Consider the following 24,483-nt stretch of genomic DNA (forward strand, 5'->3'; position numbering starts at 1 on the left):
AAACTAAGGCGGGCTTCTTCTTCTTTACCTCCATAACCCACATCCCATGAGCAGGGCTGGGGTAGCCAGGACTGCATAGAGAATTATGAGAGTCCGAACCACACATGACATGTAAATATCTAGATTTGTTTTCTCTAAATGGTTTTAAAGGTTCATTATCAAACGCTCTCATGGTGTGGCTTATCAACTGCAGTTGTTATTTTTGCTTTGGGGTTCTGTTTTGCTGAATTCCAGCAGAGGATCTTAGAGGTCAGAGGTCATTTCAGAAACCTTATTTTGTCCTAAGTTTACTGCTTCAAGTAGATCAAACAAAGCCAAGAAGTATTCATCTGATTTTATTGTTAAACTTATTTTGAGTTTTTAAGTATCCAACAATACTCTTATAACGTGTGGTTGTAATATAGTCAGCTAGTAAACACGAAGTACAGAAAAGATTTTACTTTAAAAAAAACCTTATATCCCCAGAATGTTCTGTGTCCAAGTTCTTTAAATAATTGTACACATTTATTTATTCTAGTCAACCGTTTATTTTGGGGGCTCTAAAGATGAGATCTGGAGTCTTGTACAAGCGAGGCAAGGAATGTATCACCGGGCTGTGTGCCCGCTCTCTGGTTTCCTGAACTTAGCCATGCTTGGTTTATTTTCAATCATTTTGATAGAGAATACAGAAACAAAATCCATTCTGAATTAGTATATTTCTTAAACTATAATAGGAAATTCAAGAGATTTCTAAATTATCTGAGCAATGTAGATTGACAGAAAGTTTAAGGTCCTGCCTGTAGACTGCTCCAAAGCATCGTCATAGAAAGAGAATTGGAGACACTGGGAGAGTCTTTCGGGATTTAGCCACTTTCTCTGAAAAGGCAACTAGTTCAATGGCCCAGATATGGCAGAGAACTTGCTTTTTGTAAATAAAGCTTTATAGAGCACAGCCACTAATGCTGGTGCATTTACCATCTGCTAAGCTAGCAGAGTTAAACAATATGGTTTAAACCATATAGCCTACAAAGCCTAAAACATTTACTCTCTGCCTTTTGTAGAAAAAGTTTGCCAGGCCCTGCTTTTGAATAATAAAAAGTATTACCTAATTGAGTTTTAAATAGAGAGAATACTTACTATAGTTCATACACATCTTGGGGAGACCTTAGAAATCAGCCAAGCCCTTCTCCCTCCCTCCCTTGAATGTTCTTTTGAGGTAGAATCTCTTGTAGCCCAGGCTGCCCTTGAACTTGGAACCCTCCTGCCTCCACTTCCCCAGTGCCAGGATAACAGGAATGTACCACCACACCCAGGTTTTTGGCTTGTGGTTCTGACTTTGTTTTAATAGTTGAGAAAACAAAGAGTGAAGCCACAGCCTTGGGATCACATTGGCACTTAAAATGCAGAGCCAGAGTTAAGCGTAAAGAATGTTGGTGCTAATTAGATCCCAGAAGTACAGTCTATTTAGGGTGAAACCCGTTAACAACATTAGCTGACACTGTAAACAAAAAGATTGTAAGCAGAGCCTCTTCTTACCTACTTTCTGTTTCTCAGAATTTCAGGAAACACTAAAGCTTATGGAAAGAAAAGACGTGGAGTTTACAAATTAAGATAAACAATAAACACAAATTGCTTCTACTTTACTAAAGGGGCTCTCAGAATGAGCAAAGTTTTAGAGTAGTTTTAAAATACATAGTGCACACTAAGTCAGATAAAGGACGTACGATCCAAACAAACCGTCCTTAAAGTCGGTTCATTGCCAGAACCCTTCAGGAGCGTCTGTCTGTGTGGAAGTGGGGAGAGTTAGAATCCAGGTCACCTTCCCAGAGGTGCCCCTCTAAGGGCGTGCTGCTGCTACTGTGCTCGCCTGCGCACCTGCCTCCCTATTTCCTCCACAACACTTAGCAGATTTCATGACCGAGTTTTATTCCTTTTCTGTGGTCTCAGGAATGTAGGGAGCAGATGGGCCATGGACCAGGCTAAGTCTAACCTCATTAATGAGTACTTCCTGGTGGGAGTCACCGAGGAGCTCGAGGACTTCATCATGCTGCTCGAGGCAGCTTTGCCCCGATTCTTCCGGGGCGCTACTGACCTCTACCGTACAGGTATGTGCATGGGAGGTTGGTTTCCACGGCCCTCACTGACTTGCTCTGTGATAAAGTAGACTACGGTTCTAGAATAGGGGTGGGGTGGGAGGGCTAAACACAAGAACAGCTATCATGGGCTGTATATCTGCAGTCACTTGTCTAAGGGCATGTCCAGACCATTGTGAGTCCATCGATATTGATGGTTTTGTGTGACAAGGTACCATCCCTCAAACTCCCCTAGAGTTTGCATCTACCATTGATTCTCCACTATTGTAGCAAATATAGGTGGTGGGAAACTAGATATAGGCTTTATCGGAATTTTTTTTTTTTTTAAATAAGCAAGCGCCAGCAAGCTGGCTCAACAGTGTGAGGGCACTTGGTGCAGGAGCCCAGATATGTGATAGGAGAAAAGGACTGACTCCAGGGACACACACACACACACACACACACACACACTGGCAGTGGTGGTTGTTAAAAAGTAAATAAATGATTCTTAGAGTGGAGAGGGTGAGAGATTCCACTTACTGAGTGGAGTCTTGCATTTACTACTTGGGCATTTTGTTGAGTCTCTTAAGGATTCACCTTGTAATGGAGCTACCTCGGATGAGGTTAGCTTTCTGGATTTTGCTGGATTATGTTATTAATGTTATAGGGCAATGTGTTACTTGCTCTTCAGATTGTCTTATTAACAGAAACCACTTCTTCAAGTAAAGAGGCATGTCTGTGTGTGTTCTGTAAGAATTATTTATGTTTCCTGTTTTTCCATCGTAAGTAGGAAAGAAATCTCACCTTAGGAAAACCACAGAGAAGAAGCTGCCCACCAAGCAGACTATCGCAAAGCTGCAGCAGTCTGACATTTGGAAGATGGAGAACGAGTTCTATGAGTTTGCTCTGGAGCAGTTCCAGTTCATCCGAGCTCACGCTGTCCGAGAGAAAGACGGAGACCTCTACATCCTGGCCCAGAACTTTTTCTATGAAAAGATTTACCCTAAGTCGAACTGAGCACAGGTGTGGCCAGAGCACTCCTGCCCCGGAGCTTGACTGTGTCACCACCTTTCTCAGCCTCCTGCTGATGCGTGTGCGAGCTGTGAGCCACGCTGAGCTGGGGACAGACATGAATGTCAAGGAGTGAGATGCTGGCGGGCTGGCGGAGTCCTGTGGAGTTTTCAACTTTCAGGCATTTTTACTTTTTTGTTGTTTCGTTTTCGTTTTCATGCTAGTTATAATCTTGTCCTGGTGCAGGGGCGGGGCTTACATTGCCTAAAATGCACACATGGACGTTTAGTCAGACGGCTGAGTACCATTTCAGAAGAGGTTCTGACGCTCGTGCTTTGCAAAGCATTTCGTTGCCTCTCCTTGAATGAAGAGGAGTCCGTTTGCCACTTACCCTTCTGGAGTTTGTGCCGCCACCTCTGCTGGATAGTGCTAAAATATGTTTGGCAGTATCTGATTTATTTGTATGAATCATGTCTCACAAAGTTTATTAGAATGTTTGATCATGTTTTCTCAGAACATTTCTGCTACAGTTGGGTTTGCCCATATTTATGTAGACTTTATTTTATTTTATTTTATTTGATGATCATTAGTGTTAAAGAAATCAACTTAAACCATGAATAATACTGTAAGAAGGTAAAAAGTTAAAGCAGTATTCCTGACTCCTGTCACCCCAGTATCCAATATTGGGATGATATTTCTAAGAATGTGGACATTATCTGAGGCTTTCTTAAGGATTTCCACATATCAATATCAAAAAAGTGAGTTTAATACTTGTTCCTTCATGGCGTATCTGTACCCCTGAACACTGGCATATTGGTGATCGCACATGGCAACTCCATCAGTGAGCTGTGATGTGGGTAGGATTTGCCTACTCTGTACTTTTACCTGTAGACTATTTTTACTACGGTGCTTTATAATGTGTTTTAAAGCATTGCATTTACAAAAGGAAAATGCTGTAAATAATTGCATATTTTATGTATTTGGACCAAAAAGTTACAAGTAAGTAGACAACAGTGGAGTTGCACCCGTTTTATTATGTCGAGTAAAGTCGTCAGACCTCCTATCCTAGTCTGGTATTTCTCGTTTAACGTTACTGTTAGGATGTCACTAAAATGAGCTAACGTAGCCTTTCAGGTTTGATAGAGAACAGTGCTCATCCCTGAGGCAGAAGTGATCATACAAAAGGTCATAGAGTCTGAGGGTTTGATCTCTGGTTCCAGCTCTGTACCTTCCTGCTGTGTGATGTTAGGAAGTCACCTGACCTCTCTGCCTCAGCTTCCTCATCTTGAGATCAGGACACTAAGACCTTCTCTCCCTGCCTCACAGGGATGTTGTGAGGACTAAGGAAGATGGCATGGTGAAGAGCACTTTAAAAGTGTGGCGTGGTGTTCAAATGTGAGGTGTTTTCACAGAAGTATCTCTAGCTGATAGTTTCACAGTCTCCATTCTTTTAACAACAAAAAGGGAAAATCCACTTTTAAGCTTTATGAGAAAAAAAAAACCTTCCTCTTGATATAAATTTGTGTTTGATAAATATCTTCTCAGTGTTTTATCTTCTGTGCTTCAGCAACTATTGAAGTGTGAACTGCTTATGCACGCGAGAGACTCAGACTGTCACTAGCTGAGGAGCAGGAAAGCCTTCTATAAGCTTGAAGGATGTTCTTGTTTGTATCTAACTTTGTCATCCGAAAATGGTGGCTATTTTACACTTGTGCTTGTTAACGTGTATTTTGTAGAATTTAATTTCTCTATTAATTCTTCACCTACTCCCTCTTTACAGCCAGAATTCGGATTCCTCTCAGACACTTTTCTAAAGGAGTAATTATTTGTATCTTTAAATGTTTCTAAACAGGACCTCATCAAACAAAGCATTTTCAACAGAAGACTTTAAAGTATTTCTCGTGTAATAGGAGGAGTGAAGGACACTCAGATCAGAAGCACTTAGGAAGATTAAAGGAATGACTGAATCACAGGTCCCACCAGGATGAAAGTATTAGGGGAACATAGCAGCATTTCCCTCCCCCTCCCTCCTTTCCAGTGAAAGTTTCTAGGTCCTGCTAAAAACAAGTTGTTTTCTTGTCCAGGCAGGCATCTGGCTGTTGAGTAAATCTGAGGTTATTCTTGAGAGTTCGCACTAAACTCTTAGGTAGTTAGGGTAGCACTTAGAACACTAACTGGGACTTTCCCTAAACTGTCCTCATAAAAGACCCGAGTAATACGTATGGTCTCTCTGCAGCTCTTACTGTTGGAAAGGAGCTGTCACAGACAGGAGAGGCAAAGGGCTGTGGTTAGAGCTTAGTAAAACCTTTATTTACAGAACAGAAGACATATTAGATATGAACCAAGAGCCACAAGCCCTCGCTCACCCTGTGAGGGATTGTCATGGAGAGGCCGTGTCTGTGTCCGGACCACGTTCTCCAAAGAGTTCCTCTACCTCCCATATCTCCCAGATCATGACCCCAAGGACTGCTTTCTGACTCAGTCTCTCCCCCGCTTCCTTCTGTCTTACCTTGCTGTCAGATGACCCGTTTTCCTTGCTCACCTGTACAGATTCAGGACATTTCTTTTATCGCTTTTGGAGTGAATGGATTCCAAGTTTCCTTTCTGGAGACTAAGAAAAGGGTCGGCTTGCTTCTCTAAGAGTCCTGGGAGCCTGGGTCTTTAGAACATATAACTGTGTAAACATATGAATAGAACCACTGAGACAATGTGTATTTTTTACATGTGGCAAATGCTTTTCTTTTTTTGACCTTTGTGCTTTTTCAGTAATTTGACCTTAGAAAAATGGTTTTTATATGATAGTAAAGGAAAATAACCACTTTGAATTTTAAAGATAATGTCAATGTGTGTATGTATCTCTGTTTATTTCCTACAGAAGAAGAGGTAGCTTTTTTGTGTTCCGCTTGTACCAGCCGTCTTCTTATTGCTGAGAAATGGCCACTATTGATAAACCTTTATGTTTTAAAACGTAGTGGGGAGGGTATATTTTGATCTCCTCTGGCTTTAATTTCTAGAGTGTCACTTAAATATGTCTGGTAGCAAACCTTGAAGCACCGCATAGATGCTGCTCCTGTGTCCCCTGATAGTCACACAGTCCCTAACATCCGCTGCTTCTGGCCTCCTGAGCATTGGATTTAAATAGCCAAAACCTACAAAGCTCCAAGTTGCCAGCCTTTTAAACACTTGCTTTTTCCTTCTGTTCTGAAAATCCAGACAGCACCTATAATTTGGACTCTACTGATCTTCCTCATTATGTGTCCTGTTGGAAACCCCTACAATCGCCTGCTCCGTCAGGGGCCTTACCAGAGTAATTTGACGTTGTATTTGCATAGATGGATATGAAATAGTTTATAGATGACAATTCTCTTTTTTGAATAAAATGAAATTTTTGAAAACTCTAAAAGTACTAGAGAACGTATCTAAAGCCCAGTTCCCTAATGCATAGCTAGTGTTTTAATTTATGTTAAAATTCTGCTCAGAGACCATCTGTGTAAGTCATCTTGCCAGCTTTGCCAGCCATCATTTTCAAACATAGCTGTGGTCCCAGGAGCCTCTATTACGGGAGTATCTGGAACCTAAGACTTCTACGAAACTTGTGTTTTAGGAGCTCGAATGCTTCTGCTTCGTGACATACTAGTGCCATTGCTGTCAAGTCTTCGCATCGTTGTACCTGGGACAGAGTTGCTATATGCAGGGGGCGTGGGTGGGGGAGTATGGACAGACTGCTCTGCAGGCAGTCTTCTGAGAGGAAAGACATTCGAGGGGCTGGGTGGCCATTTGGTCACATTCATCCTATACTTTAATGCCATGTGGCTTGGTGACCTTTGCAGTGCTATTTATGGAATGGACCCTGATTGTTATGACCTGTTAAAGGTGAGCTCTCGAGCCGTGTAGACATGCTGTTACAGCCTGTCCAGAGTGAGGTCATGGGAGCAGCTCTAAGTCAGGGTCCAGTGTAACTTAGAGACACACACATGGTGAATGGCGGCTTTAGCTAATCATGCCCACCCCTTCCCTGCCCTCTGTCCCCTTCCCCCTCTCCTCCCCTCTCCCTGCCCTCTCTACCCACCACTGTCATTTATGCTACACAGTCCAACTTGAAACGACTTTGTCACATCCCTTGGAGAGACAATCACCCCCTTTCCTCAGCATTCTTACAACGCTGTGCCGCGTAAGTGTTCCTGTCTGATACCTGGAAGAAAAGCTATCCAGTCAATACTGCAGGAAGAGGAACTGTGGCTCCATGGTTGCGTGTCCTCGAGGAACGTTTTCCTCTGCTGCTTTGATGCTAAGGTGACTTGGTGTTTGGTGTCACCTGAGAGCTCAGATACTGTCACCAGAAAGCCCAGCGTCATCACCCATCTACAGAGCTTTGCTAGCTTAATTTTTGACGAGTTTGTATGCGTTTTTGTCTTCGGTTGCCTTGTGTTTATTAGTAATCGGTGTTGACATTTCAAATTAGAGATCTATAAGGTATACTTAGGCATTCAGTTAGCAAGAGGAAGGAATAAAATGGAGCAGGCTGTTGGGATAAGAGGATGGGGTGTGTGGGTCTGGTTAGCACTTGCAGCTCTCTGTCTTCAGGGCAGCCCATGGCCCTCACATCGCGAGACCAGCAGCAGTGCCACCACAGAGATCGCCACAAGTTCAGCATTTTGTTAGTTTTTTAAAGACTTACTAACTTTAGACTTTCTCTGGGTCTGAAGCCATTCTGGTCTGTAGAGTAAGTTCCAGGACTACATAGTGAAACCCTGTCTTTAAGAAAATCATAACCAAGAAATAGATTTTACTAATTTTGTCTGGTGTAGTAGTATGCACCTTTAATTTCATTTAATTTCAGAATAGCAGGACTAAATAAGACTTGTTTTATTTTATATGTATGAATATTTTGCCTGAATGTATGTATATGCACTGTGTGCATGCCTGGTGCCGACAAAGGTCAGAAAATGACATCAGGGTCCCTGGACCTGGTATCATGGACGATTGTAAGCCACCATGTGTGTGCTGAGAACAGAACCAGCGTCCTCTGCAAGACCAAGCTACGCCAGCTCTCCAGCCCTGATACTTTGTCTTTATATTTAAAAATAATAAGATTTCTTTTTTTTTTTTAATTTTCCTTTGTGAATGTATGTGCGTGTGTGTGTGTGTGTGTGTGTGTGTGTGCGTGCGTGCGTGAGAGAGAGAGAGAAAGAGTGTGTGTGTGTGTGTGTGTGTGTGTGTGTGTGTGTGTGTGTGTGATTTCCCCAAGCTGAAGCTTACAGATAGTTTTAGGTTGCCATGGAGATGCTGGTAATGGAGCTTGGGTCCTCCTCTTAATACTCACAGGGGCGGAGGGAGGGCTACATATTTTTCTTTCTGGATAACCAGCCTCTCCTGTAATTTCGTTTGAAGTAGGCCAAACCTTCAGAAACTGGCAGAGAGGGAATAAGTCACATGTTATTCCAACAAGTGTAACCAGAGACTTATTTCTCCTCCTTTTAAATTAATTTAAAATTCTCCAGAGGATTAGTAAATTAGGTCTCTAGACATACTGTGGTAATCTGATCAGATTATGGAACCTATAAACAGTAATACTTGGGTTTTTGGATCCATCCAGGGCCTGTTTAGAGGAGGCTGCGGATATTAAACTCTGATGCTCATTCTGTTTCTGTTGTATTTCCTGGTGGGGCTCTTCAAAGAACACCATAGACAGGAGCAGTTTAAATGCCAGCCAGTTATATTCTGCTTCCACCGCCCTGATGGCTCCATGCACGGGCACTGAGATGGATGCAGATCCAGATGGAGTTAGATGCCCTCTGTTGCAGTCCTGCAGTCAGACAGTCTGTAGCGTTTGATATGGATCTTCTGAGTGGACAAGATGAGATTAGATTGGTCTCTCTGGGAGCCAGCACTATTCATTTTGTAAGAAAGTTCTGTTGGAGGCCTGAGGACTGCCAGGAGCAAAGTGGAAACAGCCCAGCTTTCTCCTCTTATCAAGATCCACAGCTGGTTCCACATTGAGCGGTGGAGCAGACCGTGGTAAAAGGATTTGAATAATGAATTAGATGGGAAGCCAAGAAGGAGGTCCCTGCCACCCACGATTGCAATATGAGCTTCATATGTTATAACTTAATTTCCATTTCTTGTTGTAATGTGTGACAAAGGCTGGTGTCTCCAACCTAAAGCAAATGGCTATTTTTCATTATTGGTGGGCTTTTCTGTTTTTGTTTTTTAAAATAACCCTACTATGTGCTGAGCGCTGCAGTACAGACTCCGCTCCATTGCCTCTTAACATTTATTATACTCCTCTTTACTCCAGTATTGCTGGCCTAGAACTTTATGACCTCACAGGGTACTTTGCAATCTATTCCCATGAGAGGAGACCGCCACTCTCCTCATTGGACAACTGCTGGCAGACAGAAGATGATTTCTGTCCTGTTTGTTCTAGTCATCCCTTTAAGAGGGCAAGGACTTTGTTCCTGGCCACATCGGCATCCCTTGGGAACTCATTCCCAGACATAAGTCCCAGCCAGCCAGGTGGTTCTGATCCGGGGTGAAGCCCAAGAACTACTGGTTGAAAGCGGCAATTCAGTGTGAAAACTTGAAGTCCAGCAAGTTTAACCTAGCTGGATAGATAACTAAGACTACTCATAGCAACGCGACTGTGACTTGAACCCCGATCTGCCTGGCCTCGGTATTCTCTGGTACCTACATGGGACTGCAGTATAGGCTACAGTCCATTTTCCATCTCATTCTTGGTACTTGCTTTCTAAAACACTAGTTGGGGAAGAAGAAAGCAAGGAATTAGAAGAAGATGTCTCTGTTCTTCTGGATGTATAAGTTCTTTTTCTTAGGAGTTAGACTCCCCCAAACAGTTTCTGGAATGTCTGTGAAAGGTCAGATAGATAGCTGAGGCCCCAAACCAACCATCCATTGAAAGAACGCTGCATCTGTGTCTTCCTTGTGGTGGATGGGTTTCAGTCTGATGTTCCTTGTTGTACCTGATGTTTGACTCTGATGAATTGTGTGGCTAAGGAATGTACAGCCTGGCCTTGGCCATCTCCTTAGAGCTCTGAGCTGCTCGGTGCTGTCTCACCGGTAGTGATTTACAGCCAATGATCACAGTGGAGTGAACAGCTGAGTGGCTTACACGGAATTTACTCACTTGGTTATCACAAGTCTCACCTGCCTTGGTTTTTTGTGTTTGTTTTGTTTTATTTTTATTTTAAATGAAAGCCTACAACCTGAATTTTAGTCCATACCTCAAGGATGGACCAGGTAACTCAAAGCGTCCCCATCCCACCAACAGGCTCCCTTCCACCTGTTCTCAGGAGAGATCACAGAGAGGCAGGCCACCTTGGCCAGCATGTCTCCCAAGCATGCACGTTCTTGAAAGAGAAAAGCTGGGCTAGAGAGATGGCTCAGTGGTTAAGAACATTGACTGCTCTTCCAGAGGTCCTGAGTTCAATTCCCAGCAACCACATGGTGACTGACAACCATCTGTAATGAGATCTGATGCCCTCTTCTGGGGTATGTGAAAACAACAGTGTACTCATATATAAAATAAATAAAACTTAGAAAGAAAAGGAGAGAAAAGCTATTTGACCATGTACCGCTTCTCACATGTAAGCGCTATGCCTTTAGCTTCAGTCTCTATCTTCTGAGAAAGATAGAGCCATCTGCTGCATTTGGCAGGTGAGGAAAACCAGGGTCTTGCAAGGCCGGACACTTTCTCAGACATATGGCTAGAAAGAGGTAGAGCCATGCAGGCTGTGGGAGCTGTGAGTAGCAGAGGGGACAGTTGGCTTTGAAAGTCTTCCCATGTGTCTTTGGTAGGGCTTGGTAACAGATGTGGGGCCTGGTGCTGTGGCACTTGTATGGCTTCCAGCTGGGGCTGTACCTCAGAGGTGTCCTTCAACAGAAAGAAACCTGGAGGAGAATATGGGGGCCCTTTGTGTTTCCTTATCGCCCTTCTTGTCTCTTCCTAACATCACGCATCATTCTCCAGTGAGTATATGATAGCATTATTCTTGTTGCCATCTGATACTGAGATTCGGGGCTGGAAAATGGCTCTGTGCCCTTGGCTACCTCAGGGTGAAGGGGGCAGGTCCAAGCCCTTCATTCCCAGGATCAGTTTATGAATTCTCCATTCAGTTTTATTATGGTCTCTACATTCAGAACTTACCTTTTGCACAGCAGTCATGACGGTAGGAGGATGTCCAGGCTACTCTTAGAGCTTAGAGATGCTGAGAACCTGGGAACTGTATGAAGTAGACTGGGCCCAGCTTCAATGTGGGTACCCATCAGAGTGCTTGTGGCCCCAGGAATCTCCTTGGGACCTCTCCACTCTCCTCTGAGGCTTACCGCTCAGATTCGGTCTCTCATCATATGCCCACAAGTCTTTCAAAAGAGAAGTCCTGAGAGACTCTCACCACCTAAGCTCTACAAGGAAGGCAGGAAGAGAAGACTATAACAGTGTATAGGAATCAGACACATTTGCCTTTGGGGAGTCCAAGCATCCTAGAACAGGGAAGGGTGGCTCAGTGGACAGTGGGTAGGAAGGATGCTGCCCCAGAAATCTTTATGAGTTTAGGGCAGTTTCCCAGCTTCTTTCTGGCTGACAGATTGGGTCCCTCTGAGTCACACAGAGCCTCCCATTTAGTCACTTAGGCCTCTGGAGTCTGGGTGGCCAAGGCTTCCTGCCAAACTCTACTTCTGCTAATAGCAGTACTATTATAGTGGCTTTTATACTTAAATTTCTCTTCTTCCAGGAGCCCCAAGGTCTTTAACAAATGCAGGAATGATGTTGCAGGCCCCAAAATTAGAAACTGAAGGAAAATAGACACCTCGTTCCAAGTCTAGTCTTTTCAACGGCTTGGCCTACTTGCTTTTAAGACTGGATCTTTAAAAATGTATAAACCTGGGTGGTGTGTGGGGTGGGTAAAAGGAGACCAGAGCTTTTCTTATTGCTTCATGCTGCCTCGCAGCTTCTAGCATCTTCTTTGTGTGACGTTGCAGCTGAGCATCTTCGGTGCTGCATCTGGATGAGCTAATGGCTGCATCTGGGAAGCTGAGTTCAACATGTGTGTCTGAGGATATATGCACAGGGGCAAGAGGAGGATGCCTGTGTCCCACTCTGTCACTATCTGCCTCATTCTCTCAAGGCAGAGCCTCTCACTGGACCTGGAGCTAACCGGGTGATCCACTGTTTCCACCGTCTAACGGTGTGGGGCTTACAGGCAAGCATGTTACCAGACACAGTGTTTTGGGGTTTTTAAACATGGCTTCTGGGAATTTGAGCCCAGGTCCTTGTGCCTGCACAACGAACAGTTTCTAAGCCATCTCTGCTCCTTGTATTAGTTTTATATAATTTGCTTTTTCATGACATTTTCACACACATTTACAGTCTGTTCACACCCCATTACCCTCTCTTGTCTCCCTCTGACTGTGACTGATACTATACCTCTTCCCAACTAGACTTGGCTTCTACTTCCATGTCCACTTGTGCATTCTGTAGAGGGCTGTGCCCTCATCAGTCAGTTCTCAACAAGTTGACAGGTTATAGGTCTCTAAAGTAATAGTCACCATCACACACACACACACACACACACACACACACACACACACACACAATTCCTCTGACCAAAGCTGACAGTAGTGCTGATCTATCATCACAAACACATAGTTAGAAGGCAGTTTGATGGGCACACATGTCACCAGCCTGCTCACATAGAGGTCTAGCAAGTGCTAGCCCAGCTTTTTGTCATGTGGCTCGGGATAGACTAGAATGGCAGATGCCTTGAAGGACAGTGGCATTCTAAAAGGCAAGAGTGACATTTGGACTCCATGCTTCATTTACATCAGTGAAGACATCAGGGGTGATATAAACCAACCTCCCTTTCTTCTGTGCCTGGCCATGCTGGTCCAGGGGGAGAAGGAGATGCTGGAGCCATGCTTGGACAGCGCCACAAAGCTTTGTTTTCTTTCTGTTGGGAGAGAGTGCCATTTACACATAGGCTGAGCATCCCTAATCGGAAAACCAAGCTTGAAAACAATTCATCATTGAAAATGTATTTGACAGCCAGGCATAGTGGCACACTCCTTTAATCCCAGCACTCAGGAGGCAGAGGCAGGCGGATTTCTGAGTTTGAGGCCAGCCTGGTCCACAAAGTGAGTTCCAGGACAGCCAGGGCTACACAGAGAAACCCTGCCTCGAAAAAAACCAAAAGAGGAAAAAAAAAGAAAGAAAATGTATTTGAACACACACACACGATGTTACATGTTACAAATTCTTACATGTCACAAGTATTGAAAGAGGCAAACTTGGCTCATCACCCTGTTCTGCCCCTCACCGGCCATGTCGCTTTTGGGAAAGCACTCATTTGTTTGCTTCTCCTACAAAAAGTCAGGACCAAACTCTACTTGTCGTGATGTAAGGACTGAATGATGTCACATATAAGATGAGCTGAAGAAGTTAATGACATTGGTGTCTCCTCATGCTTCCCTTGTCAAGGGTGTCAAACCTTCTGATACTGTGACATGATGTCATCGCCTACAAGGTTCAAGCTCAAGAACCACTCAAGCATCCCGGCGTGGTGGCGCACACCTTTAACCTCAGCACACGGGAAGCAGAGGCAGGTCGATCTGCCTTCCAGGCTAGCCTTGGCTACATAGTGATATAGTGAGACCCTGTCTCAAAACAAGCGAACAGAACCACCAGTCCAACCACACACAAAGCAGGACACACACACACAATGTACTTTTGTTTGTTTTGTTTTTTAATTGTTCTGTTGTTTGACATAGGGTATCTCTATATAGCTCTGGCTGTCCTGGAACTTGCTACATATGCCAGTCTGGCCTCCAACTCAGATATCAGCCTACCAACAATGTTTTTAGTAAGTTTATGGTTGTGTGTTGGATCTCATCTGAGGTGACCTGTGGCTGCGGGTTCCACGCACCTGCTGGATCATGTCTGCCTGTCTTTCTCACTGATGGCCAGCTCAGCAGTGGGCCAGTGTGGGCCATATTGATAAGTTCCTCATTGAACCTCATCTCTGTGTGTAGGTGCCCACTCCCCAGTCACGTGATGCGTGGAAGCACTGAATGCCTTGGTTCCTCAGTTTCTCTATCTGGACAGTAATTTAAAAGCAAACAAAAAAGAACAGTCTAGGCTTTGAAGAGAGCTCCTGGGACAGGACCGATTGCTAATTGGAAAATAAATAGCTCTCCCTTGAGCTCCCTCCTTCTCTCAGGGACCCTCCTGTGAGGTGGGTTGGGAGACAGTTACACCTCCTTTGAGGACAGTAGTGACTGCCCCAATGCTTTAGGGGAGATAAATGAGACAATACACCTGACAGCTTTTTAAGCTCCCCCGAGAAAGCTACCCTTGAAATCCAGCATCCAGGTGTGCTTTGCCTTGACTCGTGAATTTGGGGATGAAAATCTGAACCTACCAAACAGGCAAATTAAGGGTGAAAATTAGCCTCACAAGCAGCCTCTAGGCTTGACAAAAAGATTCACAGCAGGATCCCTTTAAATAGCCAGCTCCCCTGGTGCACTTAAAATATGACTCAATTTACAAAGATTTTGATTTACATATACCCAGTCAGGAGCAGTCTATTACAGAAGGAGCACATATGTTTTCTATAATAAAGATCGATAACTGTGGGATTTTAAAAATACAAAATAATTATTCTCATCATCTCAGTTGTGCAGTTAACACTTCCTGTGCTAGGAAGCCTCTCTGAAAGCTACAGCTGCTGCTGAGCCAGGAGGCGTGGAGCGGGGGATGAGGGAGGGGGGGAGGGAGAGGAGGAGCGGGGATGGGGACTGGAGGTGGGGGGTGGTGGTGGCCTGAGCACAGCTATAGGGATGAGTGGTGGACAGGCTAGGGGAGCTATGCTGTCAGCTGTTGCCTGCAGAAACAAATACCTGGTTCAAGGTTGCTTCCAAACGCACTATATTATGCTCCAAAATGAGGCTAAATAAAGTGATTTCCAAGTTAATGGAAGATTAAAATCAGTAGGTAGGGGATCTCTGATGTCTGTATAAAGCCTTATATAGAGAAGAGAGACAAAATTCCAACAGCTACAGAAGGCAAAAGAAATGAGTAAGCCCCTTGGCCCACTTTTGGGTCTAGGAGCGCACTGAGGATGTATATGCGCGCGTGTGCGTGTGTGTGTGTGTGTGTGTGTGTGTGTGTGTGTGTGTGTGTGAAACAGCACTTGCCTGGCTATGTTGCAGGGAATGTGCTGGTCAGAATAACCGCATCCCCAAAATGTACACTCAATAGCTAATCTCTAAGATCTGCAAATACTCTGATATTGCTGAGGGTGGATGAAGACAGTGGATGGGATTAAACTTACTGAGCATCTGACCCTAAAATATGGTGATTGTATCTTAGATTATCCAGATGGGCCTGACTCACACAGTATCACCACAGGAGTCTTGAAGAGGTCCTGCAAACAAGAAAACCTGAATTTGAGCCCCAGGATACCCCAAAATGAATCACTGTGGAAGCCAGAGAGGATCCCTGGGGCTCATTGAACAGCCTGTGTTCAACAACAGCCTGTTGAGCGCCAGGCCAATGAGAGATCCCGTCTCAGAGGAGGCGGATGGAATTTCTCAGGACACCCAAGGCTGTCCTCAGCTCTCCACATGCTCTTGCATGCACATACACATTTTTAAAAGATGGAATGAAACAAATGTTTCCAGGTGATATCATGTGGATCGGGCTTTGGCTGTGTCAGGTTTTGGATCTAGATCTTCCAAGTGTTGATTTGCTCCCAAGTGGTTGGCACTATTTTAAGAGTTTAAGAAGCCTGGGTGTGGTGGCACACACTTTTAGTCCCAGAACTTGGAGGCAGATGCAGGGGGATCTCTGTAGGTTCAAAGCCAGCTTAATCTATATAGTAAGTTCCAAGACAGCCTGGGCTACATCAAGAAACCCTGTTTCAAAGGAAGAAGAGTGAGATCTTACCTCAAAAATGTACCTCTGAACCTGGACACAATTTCAGAAATGCTTCAGGCCCTGTGAACCTAAACCCCCATTCTTAATGCCCAGGCAAGAATCAGAGAGTAAGAAGAGTGTGGACTGGCCCTCAAACCTTCTTCTGAGCCACAAAAGCAGGGAAAAGCCCGGGTTCTCCTGACTAGATGACTCCTCTTCCAGGTAACGTTCTGATTGCAGGGAAGCTCCTTAGAGTCAACGGCGCCTCTGAGCTACCCCACGATCCTCCCTGCAGTGTTGGACCTTCCTCACCCCTCAGCCCCTTCCAGTTCTCACTGACCAACTGGTTCAGAACCCAAGTCTCTCTGCCCCTGGTATATGCTGTAAGCTGGCTGGCCAGGAGCGGGAGTCCAGTGAGAGACAGTGGAATGCTGTCCTGATTTAAGACATACCCCTGCACCTGGCTTCCCTCCTGTATGCTAGCTACCCCATGTAGCCAGTACGTTTGAGCCCTGTCTTCTCTGTTAGTGGGCCTCTAGCTGGTAGAGATGTAATTGGGTCCAGTTGACTCAGAGGACAAAGGCAGAACCATGGGTTTGTTCATTTTACTTTCCAACCTAGCTTTCAGGACTAGCAGATGTTTGGCCCTTGACTGGTTCTAAGCATACACTGTGGAGGGGTATAATTAATTTACCCCTACAGTTTTCATGGGCATCTTACTGACTGACTACTCCAAACTTGGGTTGCATCTTTAAAATATGGGTAGAATAGTGTCTGCCTCCTGGTGTTGCCCTAAGGACCAATCGAGGCTCTTTGGTGAGTTCCTTGCCTATTTGCTACATCACGGAAAAGGAGGAGCAGCTCCCATGGTTTCTAGTTGTGTTGTTAACAAACACCAGTAAGACGGACCCTGTGGCCCTACTTTCAACTGGAGTCTTAATGTGATCGAAATTAAATTCTGGCCGCTTGCCCCATGACTGGCCGATTAGGATGTAAGGCAAGGTTTCCAGGCAAAGAATGCAACCTCAGTCAAGAAGCTTCAGAAAAAGAGGGCGAGGCAGACTGGAGGGGTGGCTCAGTAGGTTACAAGCAGGAACTGGCAGGGTATGGTGGTACCTTGCCTTTATCCCAGCCCTGGGGAGCCAGAATCAGGTAGATTCTGAATCAGGTAAGTCTGAAAACAACCTGCTCTGCTGCACCCGTTCCCTTCTGTGTCATGTAAGCAAGGGGACAGGGAGATGACTTGGAACTGACTGATCCACGGGATTAGCATGGGTGGGAGACGGCTTTTATTATAGAGAATGAGAATGAAGGAATACCAGAGGCTTCAGGGATGTCCAAAGCAGCCATGACTACCTCTCCTGGCAAAGAGGAGAGGCAGACTGGGAAGGGTCAGACATACCTCTCCCAAGAGCAGGGGGAAGAGTGGGAGGGAGTAAGGGAAAAATCTTTTGGGTTATAGAGGAAAAGCCAGTAGCTCCAGGGTTCTGGGGCAGCCTGGTAGGGATCTGAGAAGCTTGGAAGTTCGCATTGGCTTTGGTATCCACCATAGGTTTACTTCAATAGGGAGCCAGATGCCCCTCCTCCAGAGGAAAGGGATAAGGAAGCGGGTCTCCCCAGGAGAGAAGTTTCACACTCCCTCGGGGATGCTGAAAGTATCCAGCAGTAATCCCTGTGCTTTTTCTGTCAGCGTTCACAAACATGGGGGAGCTAAGTTTGTCATCTTCAACATAGTGTCTTTTTGGGGTGCTTTGGGCTTTCCTTCAGACCTAACGTACAGGACAGTGGATGCTCTTATAGAACTGTGTGGGTGGGTGGCCCAGAATGAGTCTGTGTGTCTGGGAACCTGAGTCAGGTGGTGGCTGTATAACTCTGAGTGTGGAGGAGGGAGGGGTATGAGCAGCCAGGTTGCAGAGGAAGTGGGTCCTGGACAAGTTATGGTTAATTGGGGCAACGACTAGATATGTCCGTTGCCCTGGATTTATTGCTGTCTGTTTTGTTCTGATGTGTTTATGAAGCCTAGTCAAGTTCTCAAGACTGTCTGGGTTTAGATAGTAAATTATAGACTCTGCCTCGGTGGTGACCAAGAGGCAATGGCAGAATGTGCTGACTTAAATCTCATTTCCACCCTCTTCCCTCTCTCCTGCTGCATTCACCCCAGATGGGCTTTGGTGAGTGAGGGAAAGGGGGGGATAGGAATGTGGGTCCCGGTGTGGAAAGCAGGAAAGGTTAACACATCCTCTACCTTTTGCCACTGCTTGAAACTTGCTTTAGTTGGAGGACGGACGGAGACATAAATTGGTGTGTTGGTTAACCTGATACTGTAAGACTCAGCTTACTGGGGACCCCCTGAGTGAACCACGTGGAGCTGGATCGATGCAAAAAGTAAGAGGAATTTATTGCTCCAGTGCACTGGGGTCGTCCCAGACCCGAAGGAGAGGCTATGACCACCAGCACCCGTTCAGCGAGTTTTTATATGGTTTCCAGGGACAGAATAGAGCATCAGCAACTAGGCACAATATGATTGGCAGAACAGTGCACCCTTTAAACTGATTGATCTTTAGGGAATGAGGTGGCAAGGACTTCCCTTGTCTGAAGGTGGGCAATGGTCAGTCCTGAGGAATGTGTCCCCTTCCACAGGTTGGTCCCCGTCCTGTGGTCTGAGGAATGTTAATTAGCCTCACCCTTCCAGAGGGGCACGTGTTCCATGACCTTCCCAAAGTTCCTGAGCTGACCTTTTCAATACAACCTAGAGTCCTAACAAGTCAGTCAAGGGGCTTGGGGGAGGGGGAAATAGACCCTGTTCAACCTCAGACAGCAAGAAGAGGCAGATTTTTAACTAACCTGGGTCCATCTTGGCTCACAGAGACTGAACTGCCAACAGAGAGCCTGCATGAGAAGGACCTAGGCCGTCTGCACTAGTGTAACAAGTGTGCACCTCCATCTTCATGTGGGACTCCCAAAGCAGGAGCAGGGCTGCCTCTGACTCTGTTGCCTGCCCTTGGTCCCGTTCCCCTAACTGGGCTGCCCTGTCCAGGAAGAGGTACCTAGTCCTACTGCAACTTGATGGGCCAAGGCGGGCTGATATCCATGGGGGGTCTCCCCTTTTCTGAGGAGAAAGGAAGGGCTGGAGGGTGAGGGGAAGGGGAAGTGAGAGAGGGGGACTGGGGGGGAGAGGAGAGAGGGGAAGCTGCCATTAGGATATAAAGTAAATAAATTATTTATTCATTAATAATTAATAGTAAACTAATTAACTAAAAAGAAGAGACAGATTTTTATTGGTCTAAGAAGTGGCACCCCCAAAAATCCCTGTGGGTGGACATCTGAGGGTTCAAGGGTTTGTAGTCAGAAGATAAAGAAGGGCGAGTGCCTGGCGGAGACCCAGACACTGCTTTTGGGGTAAACTGTCTTTTTAAACTGCAGACAAAGATAAGTCAAAGTCTCTGCTTTGTACTTTGTGACCCGCTGTTCTCCAGGGTGTGTGATGGGGGTGGCTGCTTTCTATAATTCCGTATAAACAGAAATCTTTTTTTGTTGTTTGTTTTTTTGTTTTTGTTTTTCGAGACAGGGTTTCTCTGTATAGCCCTAGCTGTCCTGGAACTCACTTTGTAGACCAGGCTGGCCTCGAACTCAGAAATCTGCCTGCCTCTGCCTCCTGAGTGCTGGGATTAAAGGCGTGCGCCTTTAACCACGCCCGGCTATAAATAGAATTCTTAAAGCCTTGGGTCTATTTTATAGCCCTGATTTGTGGGAGGGGGATCCTTTAAGACTTGCATCCATCAGATTGGCCTGCGGAAAGTCTGTAGGGCATTTTCTTGAATGATGTAAAAGGGCCCAGTTTGTGTGTGGTTCCACCCTGGGCTGGGGAGTCCTGGGGAAATAAGAAAGCAGGCTGAGCGACATGGGAGCAAGCTGGTGCGGTGCAGTGTGGTGCCGTGCGCAGTGCTCCTCCTCCAGGGTCCACCTTGATTTCTTGCCCCTACGTCCCTCAGTGACAGGTTACAACATGGAACTGTGAGCCAATAAACTACTTCCCTGAAACAGAAAACAAGCAAAGACAGTTGGCTTTTCTCTTCTCTCTTTTCTTTCTTCCTTTCTTTTTTTCTTCTCATTTTGAATCACTGTTCTAATTTGATGTACTAGCTCCTGTGGTTAGAAATGAAATAATCCAAATTGAGCAAACATTTTCTCTACCTGGAAGTCGCAGCTGATGGCTGATAGGCCATGATAGGCCACATTCAGTGTGAATGGGCAGTATGAGCAGAACAAATAAAGTCTGCCCTTCCCACCCCTGCCTGCCTCCCTTCCTTCCCTCTTCCTTCCTCCCTTTGTTACTTCCTCTCTCCTTCCCTCCCTTTCCCACCCCTCTTTTCCTCTCAGATAATCTCACTGCTGTGTTGCCTGGGCTGGCCTTGAACCCCTGTGTTCAAGTGATTCTCCTGCCTCAGCCTGAGTAGCAGGGGCTCCAGGCACACTCAGTCAGGCGTGATGATGTGATGGTACCCTATCTTGCTGACTGGTCAGAGACACTGTTTATGCTGTTACATCATCTTCCTCCGTAGTTTTGGCTATGCTGGCATCCAAACAAATGAACAGAATCTCTCACAAGAACTGTGGCCTCGTGCCGGGCGTGGTGGCGCACGCCTTTAATCCCAGCACTCGGGTCTACAGAGCAAGTTCTGTGGTAGCCAAGGCTACACAGAGAAACTGTATTAAAGCAAAACAAAAACAAAAAAACAAACAAAAAACAAAAACAAAACAAAACAACAAAAGAAAGAAAGTGTGTGTGTGTGAGAAACCAAGCTTTCTCCCACCTGCTACCCCAAATAGCAGGACATGGTATACACCTTTAATCCCAGCACCCATGAGGCAGAAGCAAGCAGATCTCTTTGAGTTTGTGGCTAGCCTGGTCTACAAAGTGAGTTCCAGGACAGCCAGGTCTAGAGAGAGATGGGGGGCGGGGAGGAAGGAAGGAAGGAAGGAAGAAAGGAAGGAAGGAAGGAAGGAAGGAAGGAAGGAAGGAAGGAAGGAAGGAAGGAAGGAAGAGAAAGAAAAAGGAGGAGGAGAAGAGAGAGAACATACTAGCAGAGTTAGTCTGAACTGCTCAACATGTGGGAGATGTGAGTTCTTAGGAAGAGATCAGACTTAGTCAGGAGCATCTGGGAACACGGAGCAGGTCAACCTCAGGGCTCCATCTTTGAAGGGTCATACTACTTTTATAGCCAGAGAATCAGGAACAGGGCAGAAAGGCAATACCAGCAGCAGATTCTTCATCCTCTAGGCCGTGTCTCCAAATACCCAAGAAAGTCAGAGTGGATGGGAAGGATTTATTTTGGCTCATGGTTTTAGAGATTTCAGTCCATCGTCCTTGGTTGCTCTGATTCCGAGTCCACGATGAAGCAGAACATTACAGCCGTGGTGGAATGTGGAGAGGAAGCAGTCAAACACAGACGCACTGGGGACAGGAGACGGCCTCTGAGGACACAGAGTGATATGCTTCTGTCTGCCAGTTAGACCTACCTTCTAAAGTTCCTAGGGCTTTCCAGAATAGTGTCATTGTTCTGGCCCCAAGCATTCTACACAGGATCACAGGGAACACCCCATATTCAAACTGTTACATCTTACCCAGGACAACTCCAAAGGAGCAGCTCTGAGCGGACGACGACAAGGGGGAGTCTAGTAAAAATAGAGAACTTCCTCTTCTGATTCTTTCCCCATCTTAATGAATGAAATGATGGAGATTACCCAAATACTAATTATTCATACCCTTATAGTTTCAAAGTTTTGTAACAAAAGTCACAATTTCACGGAAATACTTACAAGGGTCTATAATCACTTGTCATCCCCCGTCAGTCACCTCAGGATCTATAATCACTGGATATCCCCCCTCAGTCACCTCAGGATCTATAATCACTGGTCATCCCCCCTCAGTCACCTCAGGAAGCCCACTAGACCAATCTCCTGTTCGGTGAGTTTGGGGATACAGTAAGCATCGGGCAGGATGACTTCAAAGTCCCATTTCAGACCTTCCAGAAACCCGATGGCATGGACAACCGAAGTCGTAGAATTGCTCCGACCACAGCCAACTGGTAAGTGTAGCGACACGGCAGGAGGAGGGCAGGTGGCAATGGGAAAAACAAGAAATTAAAATAGATAGTGATCCTGAGACAAATGGATGAATCAAACAAGAGACACTGTCAAGGAAATTCATAGAGCTCTTGAATATTCAATGAGATGCTCCTTCGGGGCTGGAGAGAGGATTTAGTCAGTAAAGAGCTTGCCACGGAAACCTGCGGAGCTGTATTTAACTCTCCGAGGCCTGTGTAAAACCTGGGCAGGGGGCCTTTGGCTGTAACCCCAGGTCTAGGGAGGCAGAGGCAGGTGGATTCCTGTGGTTCCAGGTTCAGTGAGAGAAACTCAAAAACTCAGATGTAAGGGCTGGCGAGGTGGAGAGGTCAAGGACACTTGTCTTGGCAGAGGATCAAGGTCCTGTTCCCAGGGTTCTCTTGGTGGCTCAGGACCATCCCTAACTCTCCTCCTAGAGGATCTGATGTCTTCTGAGCTCCGTGAGCTTCTGGCATCCACATGGTGCATATACACACACATAGGCAAAGTATTTATACACATTTAAAAATAGACACATTTAAAAAATAAGATAGAGAATGACCCAGGCAGACACTTGAAGCTGACTTTTGGTCTCCACTTGCACATGCACACACATGTGCACACACACACATAACCTGTGCACTCACATACGAACACATACACACTAGCATACTACACATACAAAATTAATTAGTTGAAAGAAAAAAAAACTTTAAATGCTCTGTTTGTACTGTTGGCTGGGAAAGCAAAGACTGAGATGCTGTTCTGCAATCATGTGATTAAAAATTTCCAAAGCAAATGATGTATTTCTTTGTTCAAACTAAAAAATTAATGCATGTTTATAATGATGACTTAAACTACATTAAATATAAAACCTAAAACGCTCAACTATATGATTTTTTTTTGCCTCATAATGTCAAGTTCATACCTTTTCTGCCACCTGTTTATTATAAAATGGAGCCATTTGAAGTGTCCCGTACAAGAATTAAATAAAGAAGACTTTCGGTGGGGAACACCAGGGTCTTTGCTATCCTCTTTGCATATGGACAGCTAGCTAGCTTCACCAAATTCAGGACCTGGATGAGACACTTAACACACATCTGCTTGACAGGGGAGTCACTGAAGGAAATCTCTAGAACAAAGAAAACCTCTGCTTCCTTCTTAGACAAGTTTACATCCCTTGCATTTTTCATTGTCTTTATTTGCATGTCTTTGCTTAGAAAGCAAACAGTGCCCTGTCACAGGAACTACTAAGCTCCTGTCTCACTCCAGCTGCCCGCAGTTGCCTGCCCCCTCACACTTTGTGTGGTACAAAAGGCCTCTTAGGCTCTGACAACCAGATGCCAAGCCCAGAAGGGAGCAGGGGGTGCTTGCAGGCGGGAACACCAGGGGCTATGCTATCCTCTTTGCATATGGACAGAGGGTTGGTTGCCTGCGGTGTCTCTGGACCCACCCTTTGCCTGTTGTCAGTCATTCACAGGTGTAAGCCGTTCTACTTGCCCGGTCCAGTGTCTTTGCTCCTTCCTTTCAAATCTGCACGTCTCTACCCTTTCTCTCTCAAACACCAGCCGACTCCTGACGATCCCGTCTAGGTTGTTCCCCCAACCCCCTTGGGATAGAATGAGGTAAGGAAACTCTTTGCTTTAGAGCATAGCCTAAACCACAAGCCACATCAGTTAGCATTTTGTCTAAGCTCCGCCCACAGTTACCTGGCAACAGCCAGGTATGCCTGACTCAGTAGCCCCCTCCTCTCTCCTCTCCTCTTCCCTTCTTGCTCCCACTCTGTCCCCTCTCTCCCCTCCCCCCCTCTCTCCACGTACTCATGGCCGGCCTCTTTCTTCTCCCCAGTGAACCACAACTGCAGGCATGGAACCTCAGCGTGTCCCAGTGTGTCCCACTCTGTTCAAGCCCAGGTGCCTCGGCCTGCTCAGTCCGACTCAGGTAGATGCCCTCACTTTTTGCAGCATGGTACTTGACAGTTTCACCTTTCTGTGAACATTTATCTGGTAAGGAATCACTGCATGTTCCGAGCAGTTAAGTTTATCCAACATACAAATCTCTTAAAACCCGTGCCCTTAAATATTTGTGGTCCTGTGGGATGTGACCAGCGTCAGGGATGGCAGACTTGAAGGCACTCTGGGTCAGTCTGCTTTCTTTAAGTCTTCTCCAAACACTTTAGGTTTGGCAAAATGAGTCTTGTGTCTTGCCAACCCCCACCCCACCCCACCCCCTGTGCCTGCAATTTGTAAACCTCGGTGTATTTTCAGGGAAATGGAGTCCATATGTTTCTGATTGATTTACACTTAACTCATCTAAACGTTGCTTTGCTAGTGTTATTTGATGTCCAAAGGGCCTTAGAGTCTGTTTACATCTGTCTAAGCTGCTTCC

The 24,483-nt window shown here is 45.6% G+C and overlaps 1 protein-coding gene across 2 annotated transcripts in view; it reads left to right on the forward strand.

Moving 5' to 3' along the window:
• Hs2st1 (heparan sulfate 2-O-sulfotransferase 1) overlaps nucleotides 1–6,714 on the forward strand; it is a 139,142-nt gene extending 132,428 nt beyond the window's left edge. The window contains exons 6-7 of one of the 2 annotated variants that reach the window (XM_021158680.3): nucleotides 1,927–2,084; nucleotides 2,839–6,714. In XM_021158680.3, the coding sequence (XP_021014339.1) occupies nucleotides 1,927–2,084; nucleotides 2,839–3,068 (388 nt within the window). In that variant the 3' untranslated portion in view covers nucleotides 3,069–6,714. The remainder of the gene's footprint in view (nucleotides 1–1,926; nucleotides 2,085–2,838) is intronic. The other variant, XM_021158681.2, reaches the window with a different exon arrangement.
• Nucleotides 6,715–24,483: the final 17,769 nt, after the last annotated feature.

This window comes from Mus caroli, unplaced genomic scaffold (genome assembly GCF_978045245.1).
Source record: "Mus caroli unplaced genomic scaffold, Mus_caroli_1 scaffold_3, whole genome shotgun sequence".
Lineage (NCBI taxonomy): Eukaryota > Metazoa > Chordata > Mammalia > Rodentia > Muridae > Mus > Mus caroli.